The 17,681-nt window shown below is 38.0% G+C and overlaps 1 protein-coding gene across 1 annotated transcript in view; it reads right to left on the bottom strand.

Moving 5' to 3' along the window:
* The window catches only part of ATRNL1 (attractin like 1), a 782,697-nt gene that overhangs the window by 244,790 nt on the left and 520,226 nt on the right, over positions 1-17,681 (bottom strand). The window contains exon 27 of the mRNA XM_043597648.1: positions 13,334-13,441. Coding sequence (XP_043453583.1) covers positions 13,334-13,441 — 108 coding nt within the window. The remainder of the gene's footprint in view (positions 1-13,333; positions 13,442-17,681) is intronic.

Here is a 17,681-nt window from a genome sequence, read left to right as displayed (position 1 = left end):
AAAAGAGCAAGAGTGTATAACATAAAATTGGTTAAAGAAAAAAATTGAGGAGATTTGAGGAGAAAGTTGAGAAATACTGATTTAAAAAAAAATCGTCAATTCAAAAGAAGGCCAGCAAAAAAGGGGACATAATAGAAAAGTCAGGACAAACAGGAAACAAGGGTAGTGTCTGAAACTATTACTAAGACAGTCTGATTAATAGAAAAAAATAGAGAAAATATAAAGTTCTAATAGCAATATCAGAAGGGAAAATATTTATAACAGAAAATATACATTTAATATATTTGGTATAAATAAGAAACAAAGAATGATCCAATACAAAAATGAAGAAAAAACTGAAAGCTCTTCTAACATCTTCAAATTTTCTGTAATTGATATAGAAAATCTTGCATAACCAGAGTACCATCAATAAATGCTATTAAAATAAAGGAATACATGGGGTGCCTGGGTGGCTCAGTCGGTTGAGCATCCAACTTCGACTCAGGTCCTGATCTCACGGTTGGTGGGTTCAAGCCCCACGTTGGGCTCTGTGCTGACAGCTCAGAGCCTGGAGCCAGCTTCGGATTCTGTGTCTCTCTCTCCTTCTGCCCCCCCCCCCCTTCTCAAAAATAAATAAATATAAAAAAATTTAAAAAAATAAAGGAGGACAAGGAAATACTGGTGAATGAAATGAATGAGGAGAAATAGAATGGTCAAAGACAATACAAAAATGTTCACTCTCACTACTAATAAGATGTCTGATGAAGAAAAGACAACATTTCATGTATCAAAATTAACAAGACTGTTTTTAGAAATGCTTTTAAAATAATTTTTGACACCGGTGCTAGAAAACCAGAATTCCCATACTTTATTAAAAGTAGTACAAATAGGGGCAATTTTGGAAAGTAGATAAGCAGTGTATCTCAAGATCCACAAAGGGTTATAATTTTTGATCTAATAGGTTTTCTTCTACAGATTAGGATCAAGAGTTGTGTACAAGAATTAATTACAGTCTTATTTATAACAGTGTGAAATTGGAATCAAGCTAATTGAAAATAAAATAGGGAAATAAATTATGTTATGCCAGAAAAGAATTAATACAACATTTTAAACACAAACCTAGAAGTAAAAAATGTTCACCAAATGAGAAAAACAGAATGTAAAATCAAATATAGAATATACTTTCAATTTTGTAAAAATACGTATGTGCAAAAGGAAAATGTTACTGGGAGGAAATAAAAGTTCTGTCAGTGAGTATTTATGGATAGTGAGATTATGGAAGATTTCAATTTTAACTTTGATTATTTTTGCACTACTTTTTCTACAGTGAGGATTTACTACTTACATAATTAAAGAATCATGGTAAATGTTAACAAAATAATTAAAATTCAAATATCACAAGATGGTTATGACACTTCCAAAAGCGAAAACCCAGGGAAAAGAAAATAAACCACTGACGCTAACCATAGGAACTACTGTCCAGGAAGATGGCGGGCAGGAATGAAATGCCAGAGGGGCTAGCCACTGGCTGTGCCCAACAACTCATGCTTCTCTGTGGTGAAGCCAGCAGTGCTCTTAGCATACAGCTGCTCATTTGTCTGGCCTGGACAATGTGCCTGTCACCTTGGACAAGAGGTTTCTTACATCGTGTACTAGTCTCAATTCTTCTGTCTCAATTCTTCATGACTGTCCGAGTCCCCGGAATCAAAGAATACCACAAAAACCTCAAGTAACTATGTTTTGCAAGAAAATATCCCACTGATAACGTTAGGGCCTAAGATGTGTTCCCAGCTTGAACTAATATCAGCATGTTTAAAGAATGGGATAAGAGAGAAACTTTTGGGCCAATCTGAGATTCAGATCCCAGTTCTTGCTCTACTGGTGAACAAGTATGTGGTTCCGAACAAAGGTCTTAAGCTCACAGAGCTTCAGTTTGCTCAGTTATACCTGATTCTGGTAAACAGAACAAATGAAATTGCTGTGCCTTTTTCCTTAGATTAATGTAAGGCTCAAATAAGGCTGAGAAAGTGTATGTAAACAAATGTTGAAGAACAGAATCTTAAACTCAATTTAAACATTTCAATTTTTCCCATGACCTAGGAAGATCAAGATGAAGCCCCTTACGTTGGCACCATGAATCCTCATTTCTATTGTCTGGAAAGCTCTCTCTAGTACATGCTTGATGAATACCTAAGTGCTAATGTTACAGAATACACCCCACTGGTCATCTACATTATCAAAAATTGAAATGTAGATAAATTAATTACAGTGGGTGAAGAGGTAACAGAGCAGCCCATAATATGTACAATATGAATAGGGTTTTTATTCCCTAAAATGGAAATGATGACCAGAAACATTCATCTTCAATAACTGGCAAAATTTCAAACCTGAATATATGTGAAGTTAGTATGAGTCTAAAAATTGAGAAAAACTAGCCCACATTTTGTACTTCCATTAGACTGATACTTTCATTAATTCCTTGTTAAAAAAAAAGGGGGGCAGTGCCTGCCATCAGAGAAAGGACAGTACAGAATGCTATGCAAGAAGAACAACTCATATATCCCACCCTGCTAGATATAACTATTATTAAGAATTTACTCTTTTCCATGTTTATCGAAATTAGATCACAATGTATATACTACTGTGTAACATATAATAAGTTAACAAATCCTTTATTGTTAGCCAGGAAGTGGTTTTGTTTTTCAGTGTTATAAGTGGCAGCATGAGAATAATTGGCTAAAAAAATAATTAGAAATAAAAATAGAAACAAAGAATAATATCCCAGCAAAAATTGCCAATTATACTTAAGGACTCATACAAGTTTATACTCCCAGCAAAAAAAAAAAACCCAAAACAAAACATGAATAAGAAATGTACATTTTTAACATTCTCATCACTTCAGTCAAAGGGTTGTATGTTCACTTGCTGGTCATCCAATTGTTTGCTGTGCTCTTAGTGCGACACCAGAGCTACCAAAGCCAGCCACTCTAAGTCACTTAAAGGGCGATAGATGCTTTTGCCTCCATTTCCCATGGTTTCTATCAGTTGATAAAGAAAGGCACATATTTTGTTGCTTGAGAGACTAAGACAGAATGCCATTATGTATCTCAATGAATAAATACAGCAGCCTCAGAAGTTCTAGAGCGATTACAGTGCCATTTGAAAAGATAAAATAATTTTCTTGTTCTGAAATTTTTTGATGTATAATTGACAAATAACACTACATTAGTTTCAAGTGTAAAATATAATGAGCCAACGTGATGATTTGATATTTGTATATATTGCAAAATTATCACCATAATAAGTCTAGTTAACATCTGTCACCATACATAGTTATACAATTTTTTTCTTGTGATGAGAACTTTTAAGACTTGTTCTCCTAGCAACCTTCAAACATACAATACAGTATTATTTTTTAATGTTTATTTATTTTGAGAGAGAGAGGTATGAGGGAGAAAGAAAGAGAGAGACAGAGAGACAGAGAGACAGAGAGAGAGAGAGACAGAATCCCAAGCAGGGATTCTATCAGCACACAGCCTAATGTGGGGGTCAATCTCATGAACCGTGAGACCATGACATGAGCCCTAGCAAGAGCTTAATCAACTCTGAGCCACCCAGACACCCCAAATATACAATATATTATTACTAACTATGGTCATCATGCTGTACATTGCATTCATATGGCTTATTTATTTTATAACTAGAAGTTTGTATCTTTGATTCCCTTCACACATTTTGCACAGTCCCTGACCCTTGGCTCTGGCAATCACCAGTCTGTTCTCTGTGTCTTATGAGCTTGCCTTTTCTTTCTTCCTTTTATTTCTTTTTTTCCTTTCCTTTCCTTTCCTTTCCTTTCCTTTCCTTTCCTTTCCTTTCCTTTCCTCTCCTTCTCTTTCCTTTTCTTCCTTCCTTCCTTCGTTTCTTCCCTCCTTTCCTTTCCTTCCCTCTCTCTTTTCTTTCTTTCTTTCTTTCTTTCTTTCTTTCTTTCTTTCTTTCTTTCTTTCTTTCTTTCTTTCTTGTTTAGATTCCACCTATACATGAGATCATATGGTATTTGCCTTTCTCTTTTTGACTTATTTCACTTACCATAATGCCCTCAAAGTCCATCCATGTTTTTGCAAATGGCAAAATTTCATTCTTTTTTTAGTTTTTTAAAAATATTTTTAATGTTATTTATTTTTGAGAGAAAGAGAGAGAGAGAGAAAGAGAGTGGAGGAGGGGCAGGGGGTGGGGGAGACACAGAATCCAAAGCAGGCTACAGGCTCTGAGCTGTCAGCACAGAATATATATATTCCACATATATATATAATTCCATATATATGTAATTCCATATATGTAATTCCACATATATATATATAATTTCATATATATATATTCTCACTTCTTATTTATCCATTCATCTATCAATGCACACTTACGTTGTTTCCATATCTTGGCTATTGTAAATAATGTGGTAATAAATATGGAAGTGCAGATATATTTTTGAATTAGTGTTTTCATTTTCCTTTGATAAATGCCCAGAAGTAGAACTGCTGGATCGTATGGTAGTTCTATTTTTAATTTTTTAAAGGAAACTCCATACAGTTCTCCACAATGGCTATACCAATTTACATTCCCACCAACAATCCATAAGAGTTCCTCTCAATACTTATCTTTGCCAACATTTATTATTTCTTATCTTTTTGATAACTGAGCATCTGTTCATATACCTGCTGGCCATCTCTGTGTTTTCTCTAGAAACATCTATTCAGATCCTCTGCCTATGTTTTAATCTGTTTTTTTTCTGTTAAGTTGTATGAGTTCCATATAAACATTGAATATTAACCCCTTATCAGATATATGATTTGCAGTCAGCCTTTAGATGTTTATTTAATTAGAAGCCTGGCCCTCAGGCTGCAGCTATGATGATAAACTAATAGGCCTCTTTCACAGAAAGACTGAGCCCCTGAGTTTGTTGCCTCTTGCTGTGGCCTGGGGATGGTAGCTATTTAAGAAGTCTTTCTCCTTTGGTTACAATCCTGTAGGACTTGTGAATATATGCCCCACTGGTCACCAGAGCCAAGCAATGAAGAGGTGTCCCCTGGTGGCAGCTGCAACACTCAGGGCACCAGACAAGGATATAAACTCCATTCCAGAAGATACCAGCAAGCTGGAGCAAGGAAGAGAGAGAACGCAAAGATAATGTCCACCAGCCCGCATTACTTGAGAACCTCTGTAGCGGCTGTAAGTGCACCAAGCCAGAAGCCTGCCCCTCAGGCACAGCTCCACTGGTCTTCAAAGCCAGATGCTTTGGGGGCTCATCTCCCAGGAAATGGTCTTAAAAGTTGGTATGCCTGATGTGAAGCACAAACCCTTCACCCCTCAGGGAGAAGCTCTGGGTTTTTAGTTCTCTCCTGAGTGTGAGTGTCGGGGTGGGGTTTATTTTGAGACTGTGTCTCGCCTTTTCCTACCTGCTTCAATGTGGTTTTCCTCCCATTCACTTGATCTAAAGGGGTTGCTCCACCAATTTTTAGGATTTTTTTTTTGAGAAAAGTGTTCCATATATAGATGTGGATTCAGTGTGTCTGTAGGAGGAGGTAGTAAGTGCAGGATCTTTCCACGTTTCCATCTTGAGCCAGACTGAAAAATCATTTTTTTATCTTTCTATTTAGACTTTACGATCATGTCACTGGAAAGACTTTCAAAATGAGAACATTATACGAATAGCAACCTTAAAAATGTAGTCCAGAAGGTGATCACTTCTGGACTCATCCCTTCAACTGCTACCGCCCTGGTCTTGCCACCATTATGTGTTACTGCTATTAGATTCCTACAGTAGCCTACTAACAAGTCTCTGTCCTTATATCCTGCCCCAATAGCAGAAACTATAGGTTGATTTACATCACCCCTCAGTTACTGTGTCAGTTTCCTGATGGTTGCCAATGTGAAAACCTGCATTTTTTTTTTGCCCGAGGGCTTTCTCTGGGCTCCTAAGAAGTAGTCCTTAACCAGTCACTAAAAGGAGTTGGGGAATAAATACTCAGCCCCATTGATCTGGTGTCCATAGTCTGATGTGTGATTCCCAAGGATATTAACTTCTGGTTGTTCATAGTGGTATTGGCTGCCTTCTATTTCCTTTTTCATGGTTCTATTCCCTACCAACAAATTCTTCAATCCCAGGTGAACAAATTCATCTTGGTGTCTGTTTGTCAGGGAACTATATGAAGACATCTCTCTCAAACTGTTCTCAACCCAAAGGGCAGAGTGATCCTTTTTAAAACCATCAAATTATGTCAGTCTTCTTGCACAACCCTGCGATTGCAAATGGCTCTTCTCTTCACTCAGAACTCAATGTCAAAGTCTTTATAAAGATCTGCAAGGCCCTGTTATCATCTGCCTAGACCCCATGCTTACTGTTCCATGAACCTGACAGGCACGCACCACCTTAGGGTTCTTCCTAAGCCTGGAACGCTGTTTTCCCTGGGAAACTGCTGCCTGCTTAACTCCTTCCCCTCTTTCAAGATTGGCTCAGATCTCACCTTCGAAATGAAGTCACCTTGACTGCCACCTTCTTCAATATAGCACACTCTCCTCCATCTCCAAAGCATTCTCAAAACCCTTATCTTGCTTTATTTTTCCTTTTCCCATTGCACTTACCAACTTCTTAACATATTAAATAATTTTCTATCCCCTGCTATAATATAAACATGAGAACAGAGTTCTTTGTTGTATTCTCTGATGTTTCCCAAGCACTTAGAACAGTGCCCGACACATAGGAAGCGTTCCATGAAAATCTGCTGACCAATTACCATAAATTTTCATGTTATTGCTGGGTGGAGGAAAAGCGACACATGTATACTGTAGGTCACACTATTACTGCAAAAATAATCCTCTTTTTAAGATAAGTTTAAAACCAATTAACACATTGTGTTTCCATAAAAATTAACATCCTAAGTGCATTTATTAAATTTTAACACTGTATTTTAATTTGTCACTATAATATGGCAAAATATAATGATTCATATTTGCTAATAGATAATTTAGAGTGTGATTATTCATGCTACATATATATTTTTTCAGGTTTGACACCTAGGGCTTTATACAAAAGTCTTGTAAGGATTCAACACTCCTCACTCATTAAAAATATAATCAATACACATGTAAAAAATTTTAGGAACACATCTACTTCATAGAATAGGCCATTTGGTATACTGTAGTACACAATTACCTGTAGATGTAACAAAAGTAATTCATTTCATATTGTACCTTACATTTTCCCTGACTCTACAGATGTGGAACTTAGTGGCACATGAGTCAAATTTAATTTAAAAGAAATCCATTTCTTAACTTCCTACATTATGAACACTCAAAAAATATTTACAGAACAGTAATAGCCAGCTAACCTATGGCTTTGTGTTGAGTTTAAACACCAAATTTTAAGAAAACCCAGCAGAGGAATTTTAAAATTACTTTGATTTTTAGGTTTAAATAAAATCCTTAATGTAATTTCAGGGCCTAAGCTTTGGAATTCACTGTGTAAGCAAATCAATAAACCACACGGTACTGTTAACACATATATATATAAAAAAAGAGATTTGGAGCAGTTTTCAGTGTACTATAAAAATGGAAAACAAATCTCACATATATATGCATATGTATGTGTATACATTTAAGATAGATAACTTCCAGTTAATAGTAAGTATTACAAAATGCTTAGCAAAGGAGAAAATAAAATAAAATGTTAAACATTCTAATTCTATTGTTATTATTTTCTAAAGTATGTCAGAGGAAGATATTAATGGCCGTTCAGATTTACTTCTGATGTTTAATTTTTTACAGGAAGAAATAAACAAACAATTTAATTTCTAAAAGAATCTACTTAAAAACAATTTTTTTAGCTTGCAATTTTTTTAGATCTATGTTGCTGATTTGTTTGAAATGGTTAGACATATACAGCTATAGGGAATTTCGAATATCAGAAATCATAATTATTTACCAAGAGGGAAGAAATCTGATTTTGAATTTAGTATTTGAGGCATGGAGCATGAAGGCACTCAATTTCAAAACTACCACCTTAATAAAGTAAATGTTACATATTACATATTCCCCCAAATTGATCTACAGATTCAACACAAGTCCTATCAAAATACTAGTGGGCTTCACTGCAGCAATTGACAAACTAATCCTAAAATTAATGTAGAAATTCAAGGGACCCAGAAGAACCAAAACAATAGTCAAAAAGAACAAAGTTGGGAGACTCATATTTTCCAGTTCCCAAACTTACTACAAAGCTACAGCAACCAAGATAGTGTGGTACTATCATGCGATAGATCTATCAAACATTGGAATAGTATTGAGTGTCCAGAAACAAATCCCCACATCTATGTTCAACTGATTTTCAACAAAGGTCCCAAGATCACAAATGGGGGAAAGAAATTCTTTTCAACAAATAATAAAAAATTACCATGTGTTCCAGCAATTCCATTCTTAATTACATACCCAAGAGAAATGAAACTTGCATGTAAACAATCATGATAGCATTTTTCAGAATATCTAAAAAGTGGAAACAACCCAATTATCTATCAACTGATAAATGTATAAACAAAATGTGCTATATCCATACGATAGAATAGTATTTCACAATAAAAAGGAAAGAAGTCCTGATCACATGTCACAACATGAATGAACCTTAAAAATTTTATGCTAAGGGAAAGAAGCCAGTCCAGGAAAACACATGCTGTTTCCATTTGTATGAAATGAAATGAAAATATAGATTAGGAAAATCTATAAAGACAAAAAGTAGATTAGCGCCTGGGGCTGAGGGAGAGTGCTGGGGGAGATAGGGGAAGTGACTGCTGAACCGTACAGGATTTGTCTTGGGGATGATGAAAATATTCTAGAATTGATTTAGTGATGGTTACGCAACTCTGTATATACTAAAACCCACCAAGTTGTACAATGTAATGGGATGAATTGTATGGTACATTTCCTTAAAGCTGTTTCCAAAAAAAACCAAATAATATTACATATTAATAAGTAAAACTTCCCAGATACAAAGGGCCTGCAAAATGAGAATTAGCAGGTAAATATTTTTCTTCTCTGACATTTCATTGAAAACAAGTGGTACAAAAGAAATAGAGGCATGCCAATTATTTATATAACTAAGTAATACAATGAGAAAAATAACAAGACTCCCAACATTAGTAGAATGCTTTAAAGGATGCAAAGCACTTGCACACATCGTCCTGCAGCCAACAAATCATAAACCAGAATGAGTCACTTGTCTCTTCCCCTGAGTTTAAACACAGTGATCACATATAAGGACTAGGGATGATGCCAGTGGTCAGAACATACTCAGCAATGTTCTTGAAGAAACAGTTGGAAAGGTAGGTGGTTAGGCCTCTCGTGGGAAGTAAATGGTGGCCTGCACTAGGAGAGGCCCCACTATCCGCAGTGTCTGGATAGGTGATGCCTATGTCACCTTTTGGGGGGGCAGAAAAGCAACAGAAACCAGCCCAGTGTCAGCTCAAGGCTGCAAACTAATGATAGAGTAGCTTTAAATTAAAAAAAAATTTTTTTTTCAACGTTTATTTATTTTTGGGACAGAGAGAGACAGAGCATGAACGGGGGAGGGGCAGAGAGAGAGGGAGACACAGAATCGGAAACAGGCTCCAGGCTCTGAGCCATCAGCCCAGAGCCTGACGCGGGGCTCGAACTCACGGACCGTGAGATCGTGACCTGGCTGAAGTCGGACGCTTAACCGACTGCGCCACCCAGGCGCCCCTAGAGTAGCTTTAGAGGTCATCTGGGGGCGGGGGGGGCAGAATCCCAGAGCCATACATGTTGGAGACGGGACAACCCCTAAGCATTCACTTCTCCCTCCTCAACTGAGTACCTGTGATTACATCAGAGAGAGGTTACCATCTGAGGGGAATAATGCTTGGAAAGGAGGTATTTGAAAGTTCTCTATTAGTAAAAGGGACATCCATGGCAAATGAGCAGTGGTGACTGAACCCAGGTTATACACTACGGACAGCTGCCTCATACCCAACCACTAAATTGCTTGAAAGAGCACAATGGAGAGTCAAGAATTTTATCCCTCTTCCTAAGTGGATCTTAGTACCTAAAGTAAAATAGGTATACATAGAAAAGAAAAAAGGAGACCTCTGAAGAGTGTAAGCACAAGGAAAGAAGGAACAACATTTAAATAAAATATAATGAATGGTTTCAGAAATATAAGGGAGGGTATTCGAAATATGAAACATCGACAAGTAGTTATGAAGAAAAAAACAACTGCAGCTATTAACAACAAAATACATCATTGGTGATAAGAAGTCAAATGAATGGGCGAAATAGCAGAAAGGATACATCTAAAGACGATCTGGAATGGCAGGTGGCGGAATGCTCCGAGAGGCATAGAGAAGAAATAAAAGAGTACAAATAATGAGAAAAAGTTCAGAAATATAGATGATAGAAGAAGTATCAAGAGCATCTAATAGCAATTCCAGGAGAAATTATGGTAAGAAATATTTAAAGAAACAGTAACCAAAGATTAGTCAGAATTATATAAAATTATAGGCCTGCAGATTCAAAGGGGCACAGATTGCCAAATAGGAGAATATGGACACATATCAGAGAGAGATTTAAAAACATTAAGAAACAAGAGAAAATTATGAAAGATTGAAGAAAAGGAAATGGAGACCATTTACAAAGGACAAAGAATCAAACTGACATCAGACTTGGGACAAAAGAGTTATGCCTTTGAAGTTTTGAAGAAGAGAACTTTGAATTTTATATCCAATGAAACTGTTATTTACATGTGGGGACAAAATAAGCATATTGGTAGGCATCTGAAGTCTCAAAGATTATGCCACATAAAATTTCTCTTTAAAGAATCTCTTGGAGGGGGCGCCTGGATGGCTCAGTTGATTGAGCTACCAACTTCGGCTCAGGTCATGATCTCAAGGTTTGTGAGTTCAAGCCCTGCATCGGGCTCTGTGCTGACAGCTCAGAGCCTGGAGCCTGCTTCACATTCTGTGTCTCCCTCTCTCTCTGCTCCTCCGCCACTCATGTTCTGTCTCCCTCTGCCTCAGAAATAAATAAACATTAAAAAAATTTTTAAATAAATGAAGAATCTCTTGGAGGATTTGCTATAGTGAAATATAAAGAAATGTATGAGTAAGCAAGTAGATATACAGAGTAAAGAAGGGTGAAGATCGTTCATCGTTACTTAAACATGCCACACTAAAAAAAGTACACCCAGAATATCTGGATTAAAATTTCCAAACAGTATTAACATAGGTAGGAGGAACAGAGGGAGTTGAGAGCACGCTAATGTATTAATTTTGTTTGAGACAGGTAGGGCAGGAATGTGTATTAATACACTTTTGGCGATAGGGAAAATAACCATCACTATGAATCTTGGTAAGTAACGGGTCACCATCAGAAACACAGAAAATAGAATATGTAACACTCTGTTTAGTGGAAGGAAATCAATTTATCCACAAGAGACGTGGAAAAAGAGAAGGGTAGTGACAACAAGAACAAGGCGTACACACAGACACACAATGGAGTAGCTAAAACAAACGTTGGGAGAACAGTAATTATTTTCAGTGTAAACAGATTCAGGCCGTTAATCAAAAGACAGACTCACAGAATGAGTGGCAAAATAAAAAGTTAATGGTCATTTCTACAAGGGATAGGTAACAAAACAAAAGGAAACAGATTGGAAATAAAAGAATAAAAGAAGGACTAGTAACTAGTCCTCTAGTAACTAGAAGGACTAGCAAACAGGAACTAAAAGAAAGGAGAGGTAGAAATTTTAAATAAAATTTAATGCTAAAAATGACAGCGATAAAGAAGGAAATTAAATTTGGAAAAAATAAAACAAAGAAATGGAATGATTATGAACACACACACCTAACGATACAGGGTTGAGCGCTAGTAAGCAGAAACTGACACACTCTGGTGGCGCATATGTATGTTAATTACATTTATTCTGTAAGTTTGTGTTTTCTGGTTCTTTGATTGGTCCTTTTCCTCTGTGGACTATGTATGTATTATTTACATTCATTTTTCTCTTGTGACTTGTGTTTTAGAATGTTTTTTTTTAACAGATGAGGAGAAAAAGAAGTTGGATTCAAATAGCTGAGGTTTACTATTTGTTAAGAGATTTTGTCCTAAGGTGTGCGAGGCAAAGAGCCAGCATGAAATTAGAGCACTTACTGTAACTTGCGTTTAATCATTCTCTCTTCTAATTTCTGCCCAAGTAACAATGGAAGATACACATATAAATTTCTTAATGTTCTAAGCTTCCATTGCAACACGTGATCTAGAAGAGTAAAAACTCAAGTACACAACAGCTAAAAAAAATTTCAGAGAAATGTCCTCTAAAAACCAGCTCTTTGTATAACATCTACAAGGTCTGATTCAGTTGTTTAATTTATTTCCAAAATAACCAAAATGCTATAGACAGAATCAATTATATTTCTACCTGGGTTTTCGGAGGAGTCTATTTTTATATCCCTTGCTTTCCTTGAAGAAAAGCATGATTTGAAAATAGCAACATGAAATTAGTCACATAATGGCACTTTTCAAAAAGGGAATACAATTTTCAACCCTACGGCGCTTCTTAATGTTCCTGTGTAAACACCTTACCCTACGTGAAATATAAATAAAAAATAATCGGCATACAACTCCATTACTAGGCCTCAAAATGCTTTGATTAGTCATTAACCATAAATCATAATCTGTGGATTTTTCCTCTCTGTGGGCTATTATTTTCAGAAAATGTTCCATGCATTATTTCAGGAATCCAGTTCTACATTTACTTGCACATAATGATTTCTCCTTCACCACACTCCATTTCTGCATTTGCAATAAAAGAATATACTAATACAGCCATTGCTACAAATAAAAGCATTCACAATATTCTACAATTCTCAATACTCAAAAAGGAAACTATGTAATTAAAATGCAACTCAACTCCACCCACCTTTTATAGTCAACTTCATTAATAAAGATAAATATGAATTGTTAACGAAAAGGCGTTGGGCACTCCAAGGACTAAATATAGGTGTTTTGTTTCTTCCATCATACCTGTATCTTAAATTCCTTCAGCTCCTATCTGTCAGAGAAAGGCTGCCAGGTGAGCAGTCTGTCACTCTTGCCTAAGCTAATAGATTCTCCAGTGGCTTCTGTTACAGCTCGTGTCATACCATTAAAACTATGTGCCTTGGAAGTGGCATAACATATGTAGCTGAATCTTGTCAACTCGACATAATCAGACTGTATTTGGCTGCACAAGCAGATGCAGATTAGAGAAGCGATATAAATATGCAAATCACAGTGGTCTTCTCTGCACCACCGGTCCTACCTCCACTGGCCCTCGCAGATACTCCGTTTGTTCAGCTCCTACTTCCAGGGCTACATCAACAGACGCAAAGGGACGGCTGGCCATCTGCTGTCGTTCTCGGAGCAGTTGCTGGAGGGGGGTAAAAATGATTTGTTTAAAATAGGCTTAAAAATACATGAAATTCAACAATATCTGGTTCCATTTTGAACAAATGGTACTCAAAATTTAGGAATCATCTGATACACAGACCTACAGCTAGATCCCAAAAATGAAAATTTGTTTTCTCCCCAGGGCCTGGGTCATAAATCCGCAGAGGCTTTAAACGTATGGGACCTACAGAGAGAACTTTCCCCCTGACCTCTCTCCCACAGACCTAATGAAATGTACTCAAAAGCATTTTGAAAACTCCAGCTGAGGGGTTCTACTTCAGTAAGAAGTGCTACTGTGATGATGGCTATGCCAAGGTTTCCTACTCCAAGTAATGCAGCTTTTGTCTTAGCTGAAAGTAAATAACAGTAAAAATATTTCAGAAAAGATAACAAAAAGTCTCAAAATGCATTAACAGAGATTAAAGGAACATCTTCCTACAAAGGCTAAGTGTGAGAAGTCATCAAGACGCCCGGTCAACTGCAATGGAATCAACACGAATTGCCAACGACAGTATTTATAACTTGATTCAAACCCTCTGTGTTCATTATTTAAAATGAGGAATGGTTGGCAGTTTGCAAAAATTTTGTGCCAAGGCATCTAAACCACGCCCAGATATTTGCTTCTTTTTCCTTGTGCCTACTCTGGGCTTTACCCAAAAGCTAAAACCAATAAACTGGTAAGTCCCAGCCAACTACCGAGCTAATTTGTATTTCTGCCTTTCCTTGTAATTATAATATTCATTAAGTCATGATAAGAAAAAAATTGATGACCAGCAGTAGATATTGCAAATCTTGCCCTTCTCATTCTACACAGCTAATAAAATTATTATTAAATATTAAAAGTGGATGAGCGATGCAATTAAATACTCTTTCAAATGAGAAGAAAATCCTATCACTGAAAAAGGCAAAATCCTTGAACACAATGAATAGCTTCATTATTCACAGAGATTTTTAAAGATTCACTGGCATTAACTTAAAACATTAACAAATGGTATTTGAATGTAAATGTATGTCGCACTGTGATGCATCATTCATTAAGTTCCCTTTAAAAGATGAAGGGGAGTTGCGGCAAGATGGCGGCTTAGGAGGACGCTGGGCTCACCTCACGTCCTGCTGATCACTTAGATTCCATCTACACCTGCCTAAATAACCCAGAAAACCGCCAGAGGATTAGCAGAACAGAGTCGCCGGAGCCAAACGCAGACGAGAGGCCCACGGAAGAGGGTAGGAAGGGCGGCGAGGCGGTGCGCGCTCCACGGACTGGCGGGAGGGAGCCGGGGCGGAGGGGCGGCTCGCCGGCCAAGCAGAGCCCCCGAGTCGGGCTTGCAAAAGCGGAGGGGCCGGGCGGACTGTGTTCCGACAGCAAGCGCGACTTAGCGTCTGGGAGGTCAGAAATTAACAGCTCTGCTCGGAAAGCGGGAAGGCTGGAGGACAAAGGGAGGGAGAGCTGCTGAGCCCCCTGACAACAGAGCTCAGTTTGGTGGGGAACAAAGGCGCTCACCAGCGCCATCTCCCCCGCCCATCCCCCAGCCGAAATCCCAAAGAGAACCAGTTCCTGCCAGGGAACTTGCTCCCTCCGCGCAAACACCCAACTCTGCGCTTCTGCGGAGCCAAACCTCCGGCAGCGGATCTGACTCCCTCCCGCTGCCACAGGGCCCCTCCTGAAGTGGATCACCTAAGGAGAAGCGATCTAAGCCTGCCCCTCCTGCCCCCGAGCACCTTGCCTACCCACCCCAGCTAATACACCAGATCCCCAGCATCACAAGCCTGGCAGGGTGCAAGTAGCCCAGACGAGCCACACCACCCCACAGTGAATCCCGCCCCTAGCAAAGGGGAAGAGAAGGCACACACCAGTCTGACTGTGGCCCCAGCGGTGGGCTGGGGGCAGACATCAGGTCTGACTGCGGCCCCGCCCACCAACTCCAGGTATACACCACAGCACAGGGGAAGTGCCCTGCAGGTCCTCACCACGCCAGGGACTATCCAAAATGACCAAGCGGAAGAACTCCCCTCAGAAGAATCTCCAGGAAATAACAACAGCTAATGAGCTGATCAAAAAGGATTTAAATAATATAACAGAAAGTGAATTTAGAATAATAGTCATAAAATTAATCGCTGGGCTTGAAAACAGTATACAGGACAGCAGAGAATCTCTTGCTACAGAGATCAAGGGACTAAGGAACAGTCACGAGGAGCTGAAAAACGCTTTAAACGAAATGCATAACAAAATGGAAACCACCACAGCTCGGCTTGAAGAGGCAGAGGAGAGAATAGGTGAACTAGAAGATAAAGTTATGGAAAAAGAGGAAGCTGAGAAAAAGAGAGATAAAAAAATCCAGGAGTATGAGGGGAAAATTAGAGAATTAAGTGATACACTAAAAAGAAATAATATACGCATAATTGGTATCCCAGAGGAGGAAGAGAGAGGGAAAGGTGCTGAAGGGGTACTTGAAGAAATCATAGCTGAGAACTTCCCTGAACTGGGGAAGGAAAAAGGCATTGAAATCCAAGAGGCACAGAGAACTCCCTTCAGACGTAACTTGAATCGATCTTCTGCACGACATATCATAGTGAAACTGGCAAAATACAAGGATAAAGAGAAAATTCTGAAAGCAGCAAGGGGTAAACGTGCCCTCACATATAAAGGGAGACCTATAAGACTCGTGACTGATCTCTCTTTTGAAACTTGGCAGGCCAGAAAGAATTGGCAAGAGATTTTCAGGGTGCTAGACAGAAAAAATATGCAGCCAAGAATCCTTTATCCAGCAAGTCTGTCATTTAGAATAGAAGGAGAGATAAAGGTCTTCCCAAACAAACAAAAACTGAAGGAATTTGTCACCACTAAACCAGCCCTACAAGAGATCCTAAGGGGGACCCTGTGAGACAAAGTCCCAGAGACATCACTATAAGCATAAAACATACAGACATCACAATGACTCTAAACCCATATCTTTCTATAATAACACTGAATGTAAATGGATTAAATGCGCCAACCAAAAGACATAGGGTATCAGAATGGATAAAAAAACAAGACCCATCTATTTGCTGTCTACAAGAGACTCATTTTAGACCTGAGGACACCTTTAGATTGAGAGTGAGGGGATGGAGAACTATTTATCATGCGACTGGAAGCCAAAAGAAAGCTGGAGTAGCCATACTTATATCAGACAAACTAGACTTTAAATTAAAGGCTGTAACAAGAGATGAAGAAGGACATTACATAATAGTTACAGGGTCTATCCATCAGGAAGAGCTAACAATTATAAATGTCTATGCACCGAATACCGGAGCCCCCAAATATATAAAACAATTACTCATAAATATAAGCCACCTTATTGATAAGAATGTGGTAATTGCAGGGGACTTTAATACACCACTTACAGAAATGGATAGATCATCTAGACACACGGTCAATAAAGAAACAAGGGCCCTGAATGAGACATTGGATCAGATGGACTTGACAGATATATTTAGAACTCTGCATCCCAAAGCAACAGAATATACTTTCTTCTCGAGTGCACATGGAACATTCTCCAAGATAGATCATATACTGGGTCACAAAACAGCCCTTCATAAGTTTACAAGAATTGAAATTATACCATGCTTACTTTCAGACCACAATGCCATGAAGCTTGAAATCAACCACAGGAAAAAGTCTGGAAAACCTCCAAAAGCATGGAGGTTAAAGAACACCCTACTAACGAATGAGTGGGTCAACCAGGCAATTAGAGAAGAAATTAAAAAATATATGGAAACAAACGAAAATGAAAATACAACAATCCAAACGCTTTGGGACGCAGCAAAGGCAGTCCTGAGAGGAAAATACATTGCAATCCAGGCCTATCTCAAGAAACAAGAAAAATCCCAAATACAAAATCTAACAGCACACCTAAAGGAACTAGAAGCAGAACAGCAAAGGCAGCCTAAGCCCAGCAGAAGAAGAGAAATAATAAAGATCAGAGCAGAAATAAACAATATAGAAACTAAAAAAACTGTAGAGCAGATCAACGAAACCAAGAGTTGGTTTTTTGAAAAAATAAACAAAATTGACAAACCTCTAGCCAGGCTTCTCAAAAAGAAAAGGGAGATGACCCAAATAGATAAAATCATGAATGAAAATGGAATTATTACAACCAATCCCTCAGAGATACAAACAATTATCAGGGAATACTATGAAAACTTATATGCCAACAAATTGGACAACCTGGAAGAAATGGACG

Source organism: Prionailurus bengalensis, chromosome D2 (genome assembly GCF_016509475.1).
Source record: "Prionailurus bengalensis isolate Pbe53 chromosome D2, Fcat_Pben_1.1_paternal_pri, whole genome shotgun sequence".
Lineage (NCBI taxonomy): Eukaryota > Metazoa > Chordata > Mammalia > Carnivora > Felidae > Prionailurus > Prionailurus bengalensis.
Note: the sequence above shows the minus strand (reverse complement) of the source record. Positions and strands in the feature narration are given on the sequence as shown.